Raw genomic sequence first — 16,611 nt, 5'->3', positions numbered from 1 at the left:
AAGCGTAGGAGGAACAAAGCCATACATACTAAAAGCCCCCTGACCAATCTAAACAGGCAGCTAAGAGGGGTATTAATACTTCAAAGGCAAATTTGAAGAAAAAATAGCTTTTCAGGCAAAGGACAACCATAAAGTTTCTACAGCTATGTCTGTAACCTCAGAAGAAATACACAGCAATGCACAGAACGTATTGTAAATGGCATCACCGACACTGAAACGTAAGTCAGGAAGTAAAGGAGAGTAGAACTGCTGAAACTGAATGGGTCCGAATGGAGAGATGATAAGTTAGCAATCAAAGGAGAGCAGTATTGCTGAAATTGAATGGGGTCCGAATGGAGAGATGATAAGTCAGTAAGTAAAGGAGAGTAGTATTGCTGAAATTTAATTCATCCTCAAGTCTCGGTGAGTACCTTCATGAGGTGGACCCTGTTTTTTTACAAAATCTCACCAAGATGACACTGATATATAGACTGCATTTATATAGCATATATCATGAACAGAGGTAGGTCAAAAATTAAAAAAAAGATAGCTGGACGCACAAGACCCCGGATAAAAAAGTGCCCAGTCCTGGTAGGTGTACTGGTGCCAGGACTGGAAAAAAATGAAAGTGTAGAATGCTCAAAATATGGAAACATTGCTACAATGCCCCCCCCCCCCCCCCCGTTGTAGAAGGAAGTAGCAGTCCACAAAAATCACAAAAACTGATAGACCAAAGAAGAGCCATAAAGATGATAGAGTGGACTATTAAGGATAAGAAGGACATTATGTAATGTTAATATTATGCAAAAAGCCCAGAATTTCCAGACACAAGATATACAAAAAGATTAAGAGAGAAATCAGAGGAAAGGAAAATACTTCCATAAGAAAAACTGTCAGAAGCTTCAAATAAAAATTTGTGCTCATTAATACAGCAGATTTGTGAAAAACAGTATATAGACCAAGACACTTTGATCTGTTTGGAAAAAGAAGCATTTGAGGAAGTGTGAAAATATAAACAACAAAACCTAGATATTTTTGAAAAGTATAAAAAAGAAATATGGACATGGGAAAGAAAGAGAGATTTGATATGGTGCAATATTTATGCAAAGGTGAAAGCCAAATTAATAAACATAAAGAAAGCAGCCTCAAAATATTCAAAGAGAAATACAGGCAAAGGTATCCAAACATGGGCAATTTCACAATAAAAAGAATAATGTCACAAAGAGGGAATGCAAGAAAGAAGATTAGTAAAGTAGAAGTTAAAAAAATAGAAGTTGAAGTTATGGAGTGCCTGCGAAGCAAAGGATTTGGTGTAGAAAGTCTAACACAGGTTACATCACAGCACCAAAGACAAGGCTTTTTTAGGCAAGGCTCAAAAGACAAACCCACCACCGTAAATAGCACAAGTAACAAAAAACTGAGGGTAATGCTATTCAATGCCAGAAGTCTAAACCTCAAAATGCACGCACTCGAGGCACTCCTCAGTATGGAGAAAATCGAGCAGTAGCAGAAACCTGGTTTAAGGTTCCAGAGAGCACCCCAGCACTACCAGGCTACAACTCATACCATACATTTCGGCCACAGAACCCGGACCGAAATACAAAAGGTGGGGGAGCATCCATATTCATCAAGGATACCCACACCTACAGGTTAGAGGCACAGCACGATGCTTCAGAGATCATCCACATGCAACTAACAACGGGAAAAACTGCTATTCAAATCATAGCTTGCTACAGATCACCCACCATGTCCCAGGACCCTCACTCTGCATTCCTGGAAACACTGGGAAACATAAAGGTCCTACCAAACACCCTGATATTGGGTGATTTCAATTACCCAAACATTAACTGGGAGAACTACTCAAGCACGAACTCCCTTGCCCAACATTTCCTAGAATTTATAAACTTAAACGCCCTGGATCAACTGGTCAACACCCCCACCAGAGGTGACAACATATTAGACCTGGTCAGAACCAACATGGGCGACCAGTGTTCCACACTGGAGGTCAGCCCCTCGCTGGCTAGATCTGACCATAAACTAATCATTCTGGATTTCCACATTCCACCACCACCCCTGGTCAAAGAAACCACCATGAAAGACTTTTCAAAAGTAAACTTCACGTTACTTAAGACCGAGGTGGGAAGTTTCAAAGCCCCCATGCTAAAGGATAATGCTGTCCAAGCTGCAAAATCCTTTACTAATGCACTCTAAGGGAACCTACAAGAATGCATAGATTATGCTATCCCAAACAAAACCAAGACTCACTCCTCCAAGAAAAGGAAACTAGTCTGGTGGACCCCTGCCATAAACAAGCTATACAATAGAAGGAGGAAACTAGTCCAGAAAAGAGTAAAATCCCAAGAAGGGAAGACATCCCTGATCAGTATCAGCAAGAAAATATGTTCCCTCATAAAATCATCCAAGGCTAGCTTCAAAAGAAAAATTGCCATGGACTCCAAAGATAACCACAAGACATTCTTTAGCTATGTCAAGAATCTAAGTGGCAATTTTCAGATCTGCTCGGAGTTAGTGCAGAATGGCACAAAATACACTGAACCGACCGATATAGCCAACATCCTGGCAGACAGGTTCAGTGCAAACTTCACCCCCAAAAGGGCCCATAACTATACCCCATAACTATACCAGAAGAATGTAGTGCCCCTGAAATCACAGACACTCAGGTTAAAACAGCCCTCTCTAAAGCCAAAAAACACAGCATTAATGGGACCGGACTGTGTCTCAGGCTGCGTCCTACATGAGCTTAAAGATGAACTAACCCATCACCTAAACACACTGTGTAAACTCAGCCGCTCCACAGGCTACATGCCCACAGAGTGGAGCACAGCAAAGGTTATTCCACTCCACAAAGGTGGAGCCACAATGGACCCCGGGAACTATTGCCCTATAAGCCTGACTAGCTTAGTCTGCAAAGCTATGGAGTGCATCATCATATATCTCATTAACAGAGACATTGGAAACCTCCAAACACTAGACCCTGCCCAGTTTGGCTTTGTTAAGGGGAGATCATGCCTCCTAAACCTGCTGAACTTCTTTGAGACAGTTACCAAGGCTATAGAAGAGGGAAAGGTGGTCCACACAGCCTACTTAGATCTCTCAAAGGCCTTCAACACCATTCCCCACTCAGGTATTATAGACAAGCTCACCAGCCCGAACATAACCCCCTATGTCACGAGATGGGTTGCCAACTGGCTCATGGACAGAACCCACATGGTAAGAGTTGCGGGAGCTAAGTCTGACTCTAAACCGGTTACAAGTGGCATTCCCCAGGGCTCAGTCCTAGGACCCCTCCTGTTCAGCATATACTTCTCAGAGGTACAGGCAAGCACAGGAGGACTATGGCTAACCAAGTTCGCAGACAACTGCAAACTAGGGGCTATAATTGACTTTTTGGCTGACACAGACATCCTCCAAAAGAGTCTCACTGAGACAGATACCTGGTGTCAAAACCATGACCTCAAGCTAAATGTCAAAAAGTGCATAGTCATCCCCTTTGGAAAAAACAAAGTACCCACAAACTACCACATAGGTGGTAGCCCCCTAAATACGGAAGACATAATAAAGGATCTGGGGACCCAAGTCGATAGTAACCTCTCCTTTGATAATCACATTGCCAAAGTGGTTAGAAAATCCTTCTATGTGGCCCACCTAACCACAAAAGGGTTTGCATCCAAATTGAAAGAGATCATTGGGCCCCTCTATGCATCACTCATCAGACCCATCATAGAGTACAATGACCCATTTGGGATGTACCTTACAAGACACCTGCAACAACTGGAAAGACCACAGAAGTTCCTCACCAAGAGGATCACTGACCTCAAGCAGATGCCCTATGCAGCTTGACTGAAGAAACTCCAGCTACTCGGTTGCATACTGCCTACTCAGAGGTGATCTCTGCCTGACATACAAGGCCATGTCCAACCCAGAACTGATGGGCATGCTACACCTAAAGAAAACCATATCCTCTCAAGCCATACACTTCAGGGATCTAAACCTCACCACAACAATAAGTAGGACATGCTGGAGGGATAGATTCCTGTCCCAGAGACTTCCCATGCTCTGGAACAAGATTACAATCTGCATTAGGCAGAGCTCCTTGCTAACCCTCTTGAAGAGAAGTCTTGACGAGTGGATGGGAAACAGAAAGTTTACCCCAGGGATCACTTCAATGGCTCTGCTGGACAGAGGCACAGGGAACTAATCTAAGGGGGTGGCGAAAGCCAACACATTCCGGCTAGGCTTATAAATGCATTTGGGCAGATAGCCTAGTACCTACCTATGAACCTATGACTCTATCAGGAGACATCTGAAGAAGAAATATGGACATGGGAAGAAAAAGAGATTTTAATATGGTGTAATATCTATGCAAAAGAAAAAGAAAAACTAATTAATATAAAATGAACAGCACCAAAGATATTTCAAGGGAAATACAGACAAAGGAATCCAGACATGGAAAACTTTACAATACAAAAAATAAGAAGACAAAGAGGAAACACAGAAAAGGAGGTTAGTAATGGAGAAGTTAAAGAAACAGAAACTGAGGTTATGGAGTACCTCTGAAGTGAAGGATTCAGTCTAGAAAATCTAATTCAGAAAGCACCGTAACAGGATAGAGCAATGGACCTCCAAATTAAGGGGAAACCAGTGGAACAGGAAGCAATTGCTCAGGTGCCATATGATGATATTTTGGAACCTACCACAGGAAATCAGTATAAACATTCACTGGAAGCTGGACAGGAACGGAAGGAACAGGAAACTGTGGAAACTCTGATGCAATCACTGTTGAGGAGTGATAGGCTAGTGAGTTCCCATATAGGTTCATAGGTTCATAGGTAGGTACTAGGCTATCTGCCCAAGGGCCTACACAAGCCTAGCCAACAAGTTTCCCTGGCTTACGCCACCAAAGCAAGTCATTTTCCTGTGCCACTGACGAGCAGACACACAGAAGTGATCCCCGGGGTGTATTTCCTATTTCCCATCCACTCATCAAGATTTTTCTTGAAGAGTGCTAATAAAGAACTTTGCTTGACATAGATGGATAGCCTGTTCCAGAGTATGGGAAGTCTCTGGGATAGGAATCTATCCCTCCAGCATGTCCTGTTTATTGTGGTGACAAGGTTTAGGTCCCTAGAGCGTGTAGCTCTGAGGGATTGGGATTTCTTTAGGTGTAGCATGTCCAACAGCTCTGGGTTTGACATAGCTTTATATGTTAGGCAGAGATCACCTCTGAGTAGGTGATATGCTACGGAGTAAAGCTGGAGTTTTTTGAGGCAGTCAGTGTAGGGCATTTGTTTGCGTCCAGTAATTCTCTTTGTGAGGTACTTCTGTGGCCTTTCCAGCTGCTGCAGATGTCTTGTGAGGTACATTCCAAAAGGGGCATTGTACTCTATAATGGGTCTAATGAGTGATGAATTGAGAGTAACGATGACCTCTTTTTTCCTGGATGAGAACCCTTTTATGATGAGGTGTGCCATGTAGAAGGACTTCCTGACTACTGTGGCGATGTGACTATCAAAGGAGAGACTACTGTCCACCTGGGTCCCAAAGTCTCTTATCACGCATTCGGTGTTAATGACAGAGTAACAGATGGCACAGGATGAAACTGAAGAGAATGTGCCACAGGAAGATGCAATAGAACTTTCTAAAGAATGCCCGCAGGAAATGGAAAAAAATGTGCTCTCAGTTTAGAAGAAAACGAGCTAAGAGAAGAGTTGCTTGATTTAATAGAAATAGACAGATATAGCAAGATCAATGAAAGAAATAGACTGCAGAAGGTCAATAAAACACAAAAAGTCAGAATTTGGATAAAAGAAATGAACACAGTAATTGGGTCTGTCCATAGAGATCCATGTGATATAACAAAAGTAAACAGGATATATTACTGGGCAGCAAAATTAATAACTGATAAAGTTCTAACACAAGAACACAGGGTAGTGAGGAAAAGGAAGGGGAGAAAATGAATATCATCATGGAAGTACTGAATAGAGAAAACTATAAAGGAATTAAGACAAGACGTGTCACTGTTAGAAGAGTATAGAAAAGGGAACAGATCAAAATATGTAGATAGACGTGGTAAAAGCAATGCACAATATTAGAAAAGACCAGGATCTATCATGCACCATTGCAAATAACACTAAAAATTACAGCACAGGCGGAAAAACTTAGATTATACACAGATAAATGTAAGGGAAAAGTATAAAATAAGCAATTTATTGATGACCCAAAAAGTTTTATAGAGTTGGGAAACAAGGTAAAAGGAAATGAAAGACCACCAAAAAAGAAGAAATAGGTACATTTTGGAGAAATATTTATCCTGTGGAACATAACAAAGATGCTAAATGGATAGAAGAAGTAAAGGAAAGAATAAAAAGTTTAAAGGTACAGGATATGAAATGGGATGAAGTAACAGCCAGAGAGATTGAAACAAAGTTAAGAAAAGCCTCTAACTGGAAAACCCCAGGCCCAGATGCAGTACATAACTTATGTTTAAAAGTATTAGCATCTTTGTACGAAGATTCAGCCATGAGTAAGAACTATTTATGTCCACTCCGCAAACAGACAGCAACCTGGCAAGCAAAAGGAAAAACAATGCTCCTACTTAAGAGTGAGCCTGCAAGCTATCCTAAAAATGATAGACCAATAATTTGCCTTCTGACGACGTATACACTATACACTGGAATTGATGCCGACAGAGTTTATAGTCATTTAGAAGAAAACTCAATTATGGTAATAGAACAAAACTGCAATAAAAGAAAGCCATATGGAACAAAGGATCATTTGTTAAAGTCATAGTGGAGAACTGTAAAAAGGGGAGGAATCTAAGTATGGCATGGATTGACTGCAAAAAAGCATTTGATAGTATCCCACATTCATGGATAAAAGAGTGTTTAAAATGTATACGATACACCCTACATTGATCAATTATATTACAGTGACTATGAAACAGTGGCAGAGAACTTTGCAATTAAGCCATGATAAAGGACAAATTATTATTCTAGGGATAAAAATTAAAAGGGGGATAGTCCAGGGAGACTCTTTGTCACCGCTGCTATTCTGCCTTGCCCTAAATCCATTAAGCTGTCTACTTAACAGCTTAGGCCATGGATATAATTTGGCTCCTAGAAAATATCAAAGTGCAAAGACTTCTCATCTTTTCTTTGTCGATGATTTAAAATTATATAGCTCATCAGCTGAAGCACTGAAAGCACAACTTCAAGTTTTCAAAACTTTTTTTCAGATGATATTGGAATGTCATTTGGTCTTGATAAATGTGCAAAGCAACCTTTAAAGCAGGAAAACTGCAGCACCAAGAAAACATCAGTTTGGGACAAGAATGTGATATAAAAGAACTTGAGCAAGAGGGAGTGTATAAATATTTGGAAGTGAAGGATCAGCAATAAAACATAAACAAATGCGAAGAAAACTTAGTAAGGAATACTTTAGAAGACTTAAATTAATCCTGAAAACAGCTTTGACATTTAGGAACAAAACCCAAGCTATAAATCAATTTGTTCTTTCTGTCCTAACTTACAGTTTTGGAGTGATTAACTGGTTCCCAAATGTGTTGGATAGATTAGATAGGAAAACAAGAAGGATGCTTCATGCTGAACAAATGATTTATAAAAATCAGTGCATACTAAGATTATATAGTCCCAGTTCCGAAGGAGGGATGGGCCTCCTTGAAACTGATTGCATGTATAGATCTGCAATCGTGGGACTCTACACATATCTGTTGACCTCACAAGACCCAAATGTAGTGAAAGTTTTAAAACATGGGAAGAATAAATCTAAGATGATTTCCCTGCTTAGTCTAGCAGAAGCATATCGGCATCAAGCTGGAATGGAAATCAAACCAGAAGTAGATAAAAATCAGGCAGCAACTGAATGTGCCAAAAAACAAAAGAAAGGATATAAGGTGAATAACTAGATGAGAAGGCAAGATATGTGGAAACTGCATACATATAGTTGCAAGTATAGAAAAATTCTGGTAGAACCTCATGTTGATCAGGAACGAATGCAGGAATGGTTAAGGAAAGGTGAATTCAAACCAAGAGATGAAAGATTAATACTGGCAGCACAAGTCACTACCCTTTTGGTGACATGGGTTAGGTGTTAGACTACAGTGCAGATGGTCCTGGGTTCTAATCCAGGGAATGCATATTTTTACCAGGGGGTCCACCTGTGTCCCTCATTGACAGGGGCAACTGGTGCTGACTAAGGTTTTCATTTTTGGGGATAAAGTCTTGGCTAGGCTTGTAAGGGCCCCAGGGCCATTAGCCTTGTAATCTCCTATGATCCTTTGAAGATAGTTGGCTATGTAATGTTGGTTTACAGAGTCTACTGAACACATGGGAGAAACAGACAAATGTAGTTTTGTAAAACAGAATTGGAAACAGTTGCACATCTTGTTGCTGGTTGCGACATACTAATGGTAGAAGGACTGTATATTGAAAGGCATAATAATGTGGCAAGACTGTTGCACTGGGGATTGTGCAAACATTATGGTACTGAAGTGGCTGAAAAACACTGGAAACATGAGCCATAAAACATCTAGAAAATGATGAAGTCTACATCACATGGAATCATCCATTGCCAACAGTTCAAAAGATAGATGCTAGCAAACCAGATATAGCAGTCCATGAAAAGAAGACAAACGTAGCATTGATCACTGAAATCACCACACCCAGTGACGACAGTGTTTTGTGTACAGAGGAACACAAAAGTCATAAAATATTAGGATTTATAGGCAGAAATGAGAGCAATGTAGAAGAAAGATCCCCCTGATAGTTCCAATAGTAGTAGGAACAGCGGGTCTTATAAAGAAGAATCTACCATCATATTTAGATATCTTACCAATACATGTAATTCTGTACAAATTGCAGAAGGAATCATAACTGGGCACTTTTGGCTGACATCAAAGATTGAAACAGTACTAATTTCATGAACTTTAATTGTACTTTGACTTTGGAATGGGGTCCATTCCTGTCATGGTATTAGAAACCCAAAAGAGCTGGAGAAATGAAAAGAGAAAGAAAACGTCTTTAGATATGCTACCAATACATGTAACCCTGTATGAATTGCAGAAGGAGTTATTACTGGGAACATTGCCGGTGCTGCCAAAAGCACTTCTGGCTGACATCAAGGACTGAAACAATACTAATTTCATGAACTTTAATCGTACTTTGACTTAGGAATGGCGTCCATTCCCGTCATGACATTAGAAATGCAAAAGACTTGGAGAAATTATATGGAGACCATTGGCAACCTTTTGGCTGACAGGTTAAGATAAAATCTCCCCCACTACTCCCCTGATAGTTCAAATGAAATACCATATAACACAATCCTCCAACCATTACTCCAGAACAGGTCATTAATGCACTTTCCAGGGCCAAAAACACTACATCGATGGACCCGGATAACATCTCCAGATGTTTAACAAATAGCATGAAACATGACCTGTGTAGTCTACTTGAATCACTTCAGTTGGAGCCTTCAGTCAGGTTTTGTGTCCAAGGAACTGAAGATGGCTACAGTAATTCCTCTGCACAATGGAGTCCAACCACTGATCCAGGTAACTACAGGCTCATACATCTTAACAGCCTCATTTATATGTAAGGCATGGAAAGAATCATCATGGACATGATGAATGCTGGACCCTTCACAGTTCGGCTTTGTTTAAGGAAAGTCATGGCTATAAATCTGTTGGATTTTTTGAGAGGGTCACCAAAGCATTGGATGAAGGTAAGACTGTCCACACAGCTTACCTTAACCTGGCCTATGCTTTTGTTAGAATAGCCCACTCAGGCATAGACAAGCTCACTAATTTAGGTATAAATGCTTTTATCATTCACTGATCAGCCAGCTGGCTCACTGATAGGACCCATGTGGTCAGAATAGATGAGGCCACCTCCACCAAGAGGCCAGTCACTAGCGGAATCCCCCAGGGCTAGGTACTGGGCCCACACCTTTTTGGCATCTATTTCTCTAAAATGGAAGCAAATGCTGAAGGTTTATGGCTGACTAAATTTGCAGAAGATTGCAAGCTAGAGGTTATCATCAACTCCCCTGTAGACGCTAGCATTTTTCAAAAAGGTCTATCTCTGTCTAATAAATGATGCCAAAGCCATGGTCTTAAACTCAATGCTAAGAAATGTATAATTATACACTTTGGGGAATCAACCACCCTGGCTAATTACCATGTTGACAATCTATCCCTAAGAGTTGACCCAGTGGTCAAGGATCGGGTACACTCACAGAAAGTAGCCTTACCTTTGACCACAACATGGCCACAGTGGTGAGGAAATCCTATTATGTTGCTCAACTTATAAGGAATGGCATGACATTTAGGTCCAGAGAGATCAATATCCCACTGTACTTTGCCCTTATCAGACCTATCATAGAGTACAATGCTCCTACTCCCTGTGGTATGTACCTGACCAGGCATATGCAGCAACTAGAGCAAATGCAAAGGTTCCCTACACAAAAGAATATAAGGCATAACAAATCTACCTTATGCAGAGTGCCTTAAAGCCCTTTCGCTCTACTCAGTCTCCTATAGATTGCTGAGGAGTGATCCATGCTTGGCTTATAAGGCATCCGTAAACCCCATACTTGTGAATCTCCTACATATCTGTAAGTTAAAGAGTATCAAAAATACAAGGTCTAGGGACCTACATTTTGTCTGTGTGTAAACAGAACATGCTGGAGAGACATATGTGTCCCAGAGACTATCTTTCTTATGGAACAGGCTTCCCATTCACGTGAAGCTGAGTAAGCACAACCTAGACAAGTGCATGGGGAATAGGACATTTACACCGGGCCTGGCACCCATGTCCCTTATGGACAGAGGCAGCTTATATATGCCTGGCCCTCAGTGTCCTATTTGGATGCAGGACATCATTATTCTTTCGGGAAAACTTGGCTAGGCTTAGAAAAACCCTTGTGTCGTTAGCCTAGTAGCAGTCTATGAATCTATGAATCTATTTAACTAAACTTGCAAACAATAGAAAAAAATCATGAAACTGAAACCCTGGTTCTAAAAGAAATTCATGAACTGTATACACAAAAGAGAGAATAACTAGGAACAACTGAAAAACAACCATAAATAGAAAGTTTGCCTCTAAGAAAGAAAACAAAATCCTATGTATATAATGTATTAAATGAATGTCTAGCTAAGTCCAAGTTAAAGTTATGCAAAAGAAAATAGTAGAAAACAAACTTGCTGTCAATAATTATCAAGCTTAAATAAACAGTATTAAAATAATGCATAAAACTAAAGAAACATGAACAAAAACCTAAAAATTGAAAAGAAAAGAAAAACTTTAAAAGTTCAAATGCATCCTATCGTGATCTTGTGTGAGTATTAACATCCACATTATTGGTAGATTTGACATCCTTGTCTCTGCAGTATAAGTTTTTTTCTGTTTTAGTAGACATCTAATGGAAGAATATTCATTAAGACCTGGGATTTACAGACATTAACCTGATTTGCCACTGTAGTTCCTCTGTCTGTAGATAGAAATTGGAATTTCATCCATTAGTATTGAGACAGAATGCTTAAAAACTGTAATAGACAGTTCTCTGTGTGCTCAGTGTTTAAAATATTTTCAGAATAATTTGTGTAAATGCTTATTGCAGGTTGTAGGTTGTACAGATTTGTTGTAAAATTATTTGGGACATTCTGTGCAGAATGTTACCAATCTAAAAGCTACTGTATTATCTTCAAATTGCTACATAGAGCAATTGCAGGGATTGCTTTCTTTAGATATATGTTCTTTCTCGTTAGAAGGGTAAAGGAAAGGAAAACTGTAACTTTGAAAATTACAGAAGTTACCCTTCCCACAGGAGGATATATATGGTCTGGAGTCCAGATGGGAAACCAAGATCAAATAATACTGTTTGATAATATGTGTCAAATGAAAACCTTTAAAAAGCTTAATTGTTCCATTACCTAGAGGAAATACATGATAAGCTCACAATCAATGACCCACATGATAAAGTCACCTAAAACTAGCCAGTATAACTGATTCAGCACTGTGTCACCTGGAAGTCTGTGAATCCTTGCAAAAATGGCTTACAGTTACCTGATAGATTGTAAATATGGAGATGCTGTCATTTGTTCTCATCCCAAGGATCCATTCTGGGTAACTGGTAGATCTATGTGGCCTTTAGACCATGTCATAGCTTGATTTAAATGGATAAAAATACTTCTGCTGCTAGTTCTCCAGGTAGGGCACCAGAAATCAGAGAAACCAGGAAGTAGGGCACCAGAAATCAGAGAAACCAGGAAGTAGGGCACCAGAAATCAGAGAAACCAGGAAGGAGGGCACCAGAAATCAGAGAAACCAGGAAATACAGCAACATACATATGCAGCCATGAATCCTTATCATGCCGCTTGTCTGTAAAAATTGCTAGACTGAGACACCACAAAATATATTAAAAGTGTGCCAGACTTGTTCATAAACAGGACCCTTGATGAGGTTATTGGGGTGCAGGTGTTTTTTTACCAGTTAGGGAAGGACTGCTAATTTCAAAGATGTCACTTGGAGACAGACTAGACCTTTATGTCCATGTCACTCCACAGCTGGTCAGATATTAGTAAGCCTAACCAGAATCCACCAGTTTCACTCAGAGGGTATATCGTGGAAATCTGTAGCACCTTCTTCTCCACCTCATTCATCTTAAGTAGACCCATTCGTGTGTAGCAAGGTAAAAATGGACAAGAGACCTGAGGTGTTAAATGTGCAGATGATGCTAAAGACGGTTCTTTCACATTACAAATATGAATAGGCAAATTAAGCATTTGGGAGAAGAAGACTGAACTAACTCTGTAGTAATAGATAAGATTGTCCATTAATTGCTAGGCGAAGTTTACTAGACCAGAAATAATGTTATTACAAGCTCAAACATGAGAAGCTCGGGAAAGCAATGGCCTTTGTTAAAACAGGCAGCAAAGCTGAAAAAATAAGCAGTAACCTGCCTAGGAGTTGCCAACAGAGAATATAACTTTAGAAGTCTAACTAAAGCAGGCTAACTTTGTAGAGTTACCTTAAAATGCTATTAATACTGCATTATGGATCTCTTGAACTGATAAGAATCAGGCATAGCATTTGCTAGTAAACACAAATTTAAAATCTGACATGGTTAAAAATAAAATGTCATCGATATCATGGACATGTAAAGCTCTGGTTATATAATAGGCATACTTCTAGTATGCCCTTCTAAAATGTAAAATGAGTCAGTCATATAAAACGTTAGGAAATATCATAAGGACATCTGGACATGTGTTTTTTGAGGGTTAATCTAGCTAACACTTTTTTTCAGAGTAAACAGCAAAGATGGGACATAGGACTCAAATAGAACATACAACAATTGTCTGCAGTAATGCTGTGACAGATAAAATTAAGCCATAACTCAAATGACATATAGGGTAAGCTAAACCTATAGCAAAATATTTCACATTTAGACATGCACGGAGATATGTTTATTGGCAAGTCCTTAGTTCTAAATAAGTGGCTTAAAAAAGTAGTTCTAAATAAGTGGCTTAAATAAATAGTACTGCTTGTCAAGGGAAAATATCCTCATCTCATCAACAGGGCTCTTAAGAATGAACCAAGTGCAAGAAGAAGAAGAATTTATACCCAGACATATTTTTCTTTCTAACTCCAAGAAGTCGCCTAGCAAAATAACCACAACAGTAGCATCAAGTACCTCTTACGTCAGCAACTGCTTGCCATCCATATATCCAGACGTCAAGCATGGGCAGGTAAAAGGACATTCCAAGTGCCAAATCAGTAACAAACCAATCTGCATAGGAAACTATAGGAACACAAACTACAGACACACTTTAGCAGACCTGGGAAGGAAGATTAGAATGAGTAGATGAGTTCAGAAGGTACAACAAGCAAAACAAAACAAAAATATATTGTAAAGTACAGCAGTTCCCATCCAAAAAAAGAAAGTTAACTGCTTTGTATATATGCTGGGCTTGATAAGCTGCCAGATAAGACACTGTTATTAGTTTATATCTGCAGCAACAAACTGAAAAAGATAGGGATGAAAGAACAAGTAAACCAGATGGACATAATTCATGAAATGTAACAAATGTAAAAGCAAAGAACTGATGAGTGAAGTGACATTTCAGACTTCAAAAAATCAGGCAGAGCACAACTGGTGGCCAGCTGCCACCATCCCAGTACAGCACAGGTGAGAATGGAAATCTAGAAAGTATTTGATGAAGGGAAATTTGGCCATAGTAACTGCAGTTAGGGAGAATTATCAAACCAGTGGATATCACGTTGCCATGAAAGAGTGGTGTCCCCTACTGTGATAGCTTTACTTGGATAAACACAAGCAGTGATCTAAGTGAACTACAGTAATGAAGCAAGTAAATGTGCGTGTATGGAAGGGACCAGGCTCATGAGCAACTGAAAGTGTTCTGTAGCATTTCATGATGAAAACTGAATCTGATGGATCATATATGTACAAACATATTTATTTCTGGTAACTAGGATGGCTTGTCATAAAGGAATAATCATATTTTTATGAGTGAGAGTGGCCCAGCCTCCAACATGAAGAAAGTGCACATGGCAAATAAAAAGCAAGGACAGAAAAATACCTCTCCAAAGTTTAGCTAGATATTCATTAAACAGACTGCATTTTAAGAGATGCAGACTAGTAAAACAGTGTTACAAGTAGAGCTGCCTCGTGTAGGGATCACACCTCAGTAAAAATCATGAAGCTGACTGTATGATAATCAGTAAATAACCAGTCCTTTTATACTTTTGGTATATCTAAGTTACAAGTCAATTAAAATAGCTACTTCTACAACCATCCTATACCTTACTTCATAACCAGCCCAGGCTGCTTCTATATTTAGAGTAGAAGCCTGTGTATTGTGTATATATTTATGTATTTACTGTATTTATGTGTGTCTACCACAGCCTTGTAGCTCCCACCAGCTCTACATGGATTCATTCATTACTCTTTTTTTCCACTTTTTGTCCCAGTTTATTTCAGTCATCAGACCCTCCTGGACAATTGACTTATTTGTTCCCCTTCCCTGGATAATAGTTGAATGGGAGAGAACATCTTTCAGATAGCCATCAGAGGTGGTTCAAGGTACTTTCCTTAGCCTTATCTCACCAAGCACAAGCCTGCAAAGCGCAAAAGTGAATGGTTGAATGAGCTGACCATTGCTGGACACTTCCAGTTAGCAGCCCTACCCTTTGCCTTAAAGCAGGACAAATGGTTTCTTCAGTCTCTGATATGGAAATCACACTTCCTAGTCTGCCTCTAGGTACTTGCAAACCTTCCCTCCCCATGGAAAAGTTTGGTAGGCCACACCCTTTCACTGTTTCCACTCCCTGCTTGGTTCCTCTAATGCCATGGCTGCTAATCAAAATCTGGCTGCCTGCACAGTAAGAGCTCTATCCCACTGCTGTGGAGAGAGGCACATTTATTACTCCTTTTTGCCAGGCCTTATCACCTCATGTCACCCTATGGCAGGGGGGGGGGCTTCTTTCCAGTTGAGATTTTCATTTTGGAACCCTGAATCTCTTTCTTTTTGGGCAATGGTGGGTGAGAAAGCATGTCTGCCACCAGCTTTTTGCAGCCTATCGATCCAGTTTGGCAGTTGGTAGGTGTTACTGCCTACAGCATTGCTCCTTGAAGCAAGGATAGATATTTATGTCCATTGATTCCACCTCCCCACTAAAGTGCATGTTTTCCTCAGTAGGCTGAACCAGTTTTGCCCCAGTACCTTAAGCCTAATCACCTGGTCTTATGCCAGATAGTGCAGTGGGACTTGAACTACATTTTACCCATGGGATAGGTGGGCTGACAATGATCTCTCACTGCCATTTCTCCCCAGATTACTACTATCTTTGTCAGCTTGGGCATAGTTAGGTACATGAACTAACAGAACTGCATACTACTCAGGCTCATTCGAGGTAATATATTCAGTTTTATTCTTTTGGTTTGAAAGGGCCCTGTAGCCATTTCAAATGTATCATAGATTCTGCATGATGTGTGTGAAAAACAAAAAAATAAATACACTTTTAAATTTATAAATAAAAAATACTAAAGCAAAGGTTTTTTTTTTGTTTAACACATCATCAGGAAGGACCAGAATTTATTATCTCCAGTGAACTGTTGGTACCAAATTCTGAACCAGACACGACAAGAGAGTAAGGATCGTGCAGTGCTACATGAGATTTTTGTGAATAACCTTACCCACCGACTCACTCACATCAGTGATGATGTCACTCGACTTTCAAAGAAGGTAAAACATATATCAGAATTCAGAAAACACATCAAAATGTTTTGTTATTGGAAGGGATTTGGGGTGGGTGGTAGAGAAGCATTGGCCTTTTATGATGCATAGGGCTAATTTCCATTTCCGGTACTGAATTATTTTGCAGTTTATGGATTTGTTTTATTTTCTGTACTGTTTCCATTTTCAGATGGTTTTTGTTCCTCTTTCATGCATACCTTTCAAGCTTGTGCGTTGATAGACTCTTTTGTCGCTTGCCTTAGCTCATCGTGAGTTCTGGTAATTGCGATCCATCCATTACTGCTGCTGTAGTGTGAGTATCTGTGTACCAGTACCAGAC

General features: G+C 39.8%; 1 protein-coding gene across 1 annotated transcript in view; it reads left to right on the top strand.

Annotated features, from left to right (window-relative positions):
- Nucleotides 1–16,611, top strand: part of LOC122808355 (SLIT-ROBO Rho GTPase-activating protein 3-like) — an 881,720-nt gene that overhangs the window by 27,475 nt on the left and 837,634 nt on the right. The window contains exon 3 of the mRNA XM_044079321.1: nucleotides 16,118–16,280. Coding sequence (XP_043935256.1) covers nucleotides 16,118–16,280 — 163 coding nt within the window. The remainder of the gene's footprint in view (nucleotides 1–16,117; nucleotides 16,281–16,611) is intronic.

The sequence above is a fragment of the Protopterus annectens genome, chromosome 8.part0 (genome assembly GCF_019279795.1).
Source record: "Protopterus annectens isolate FY-2018-M chromosome 8.part0, PAN1.0, whole genome shotgun sequence".
NCBI lineage: Eukaryota > Metazoa > Chordata > Ceratodontiformes > Protopteridae > Protopterus > Protopterus annectens.
This window is presented reverse-complemented; position numbering and strand designations above follow the sequence as displayed.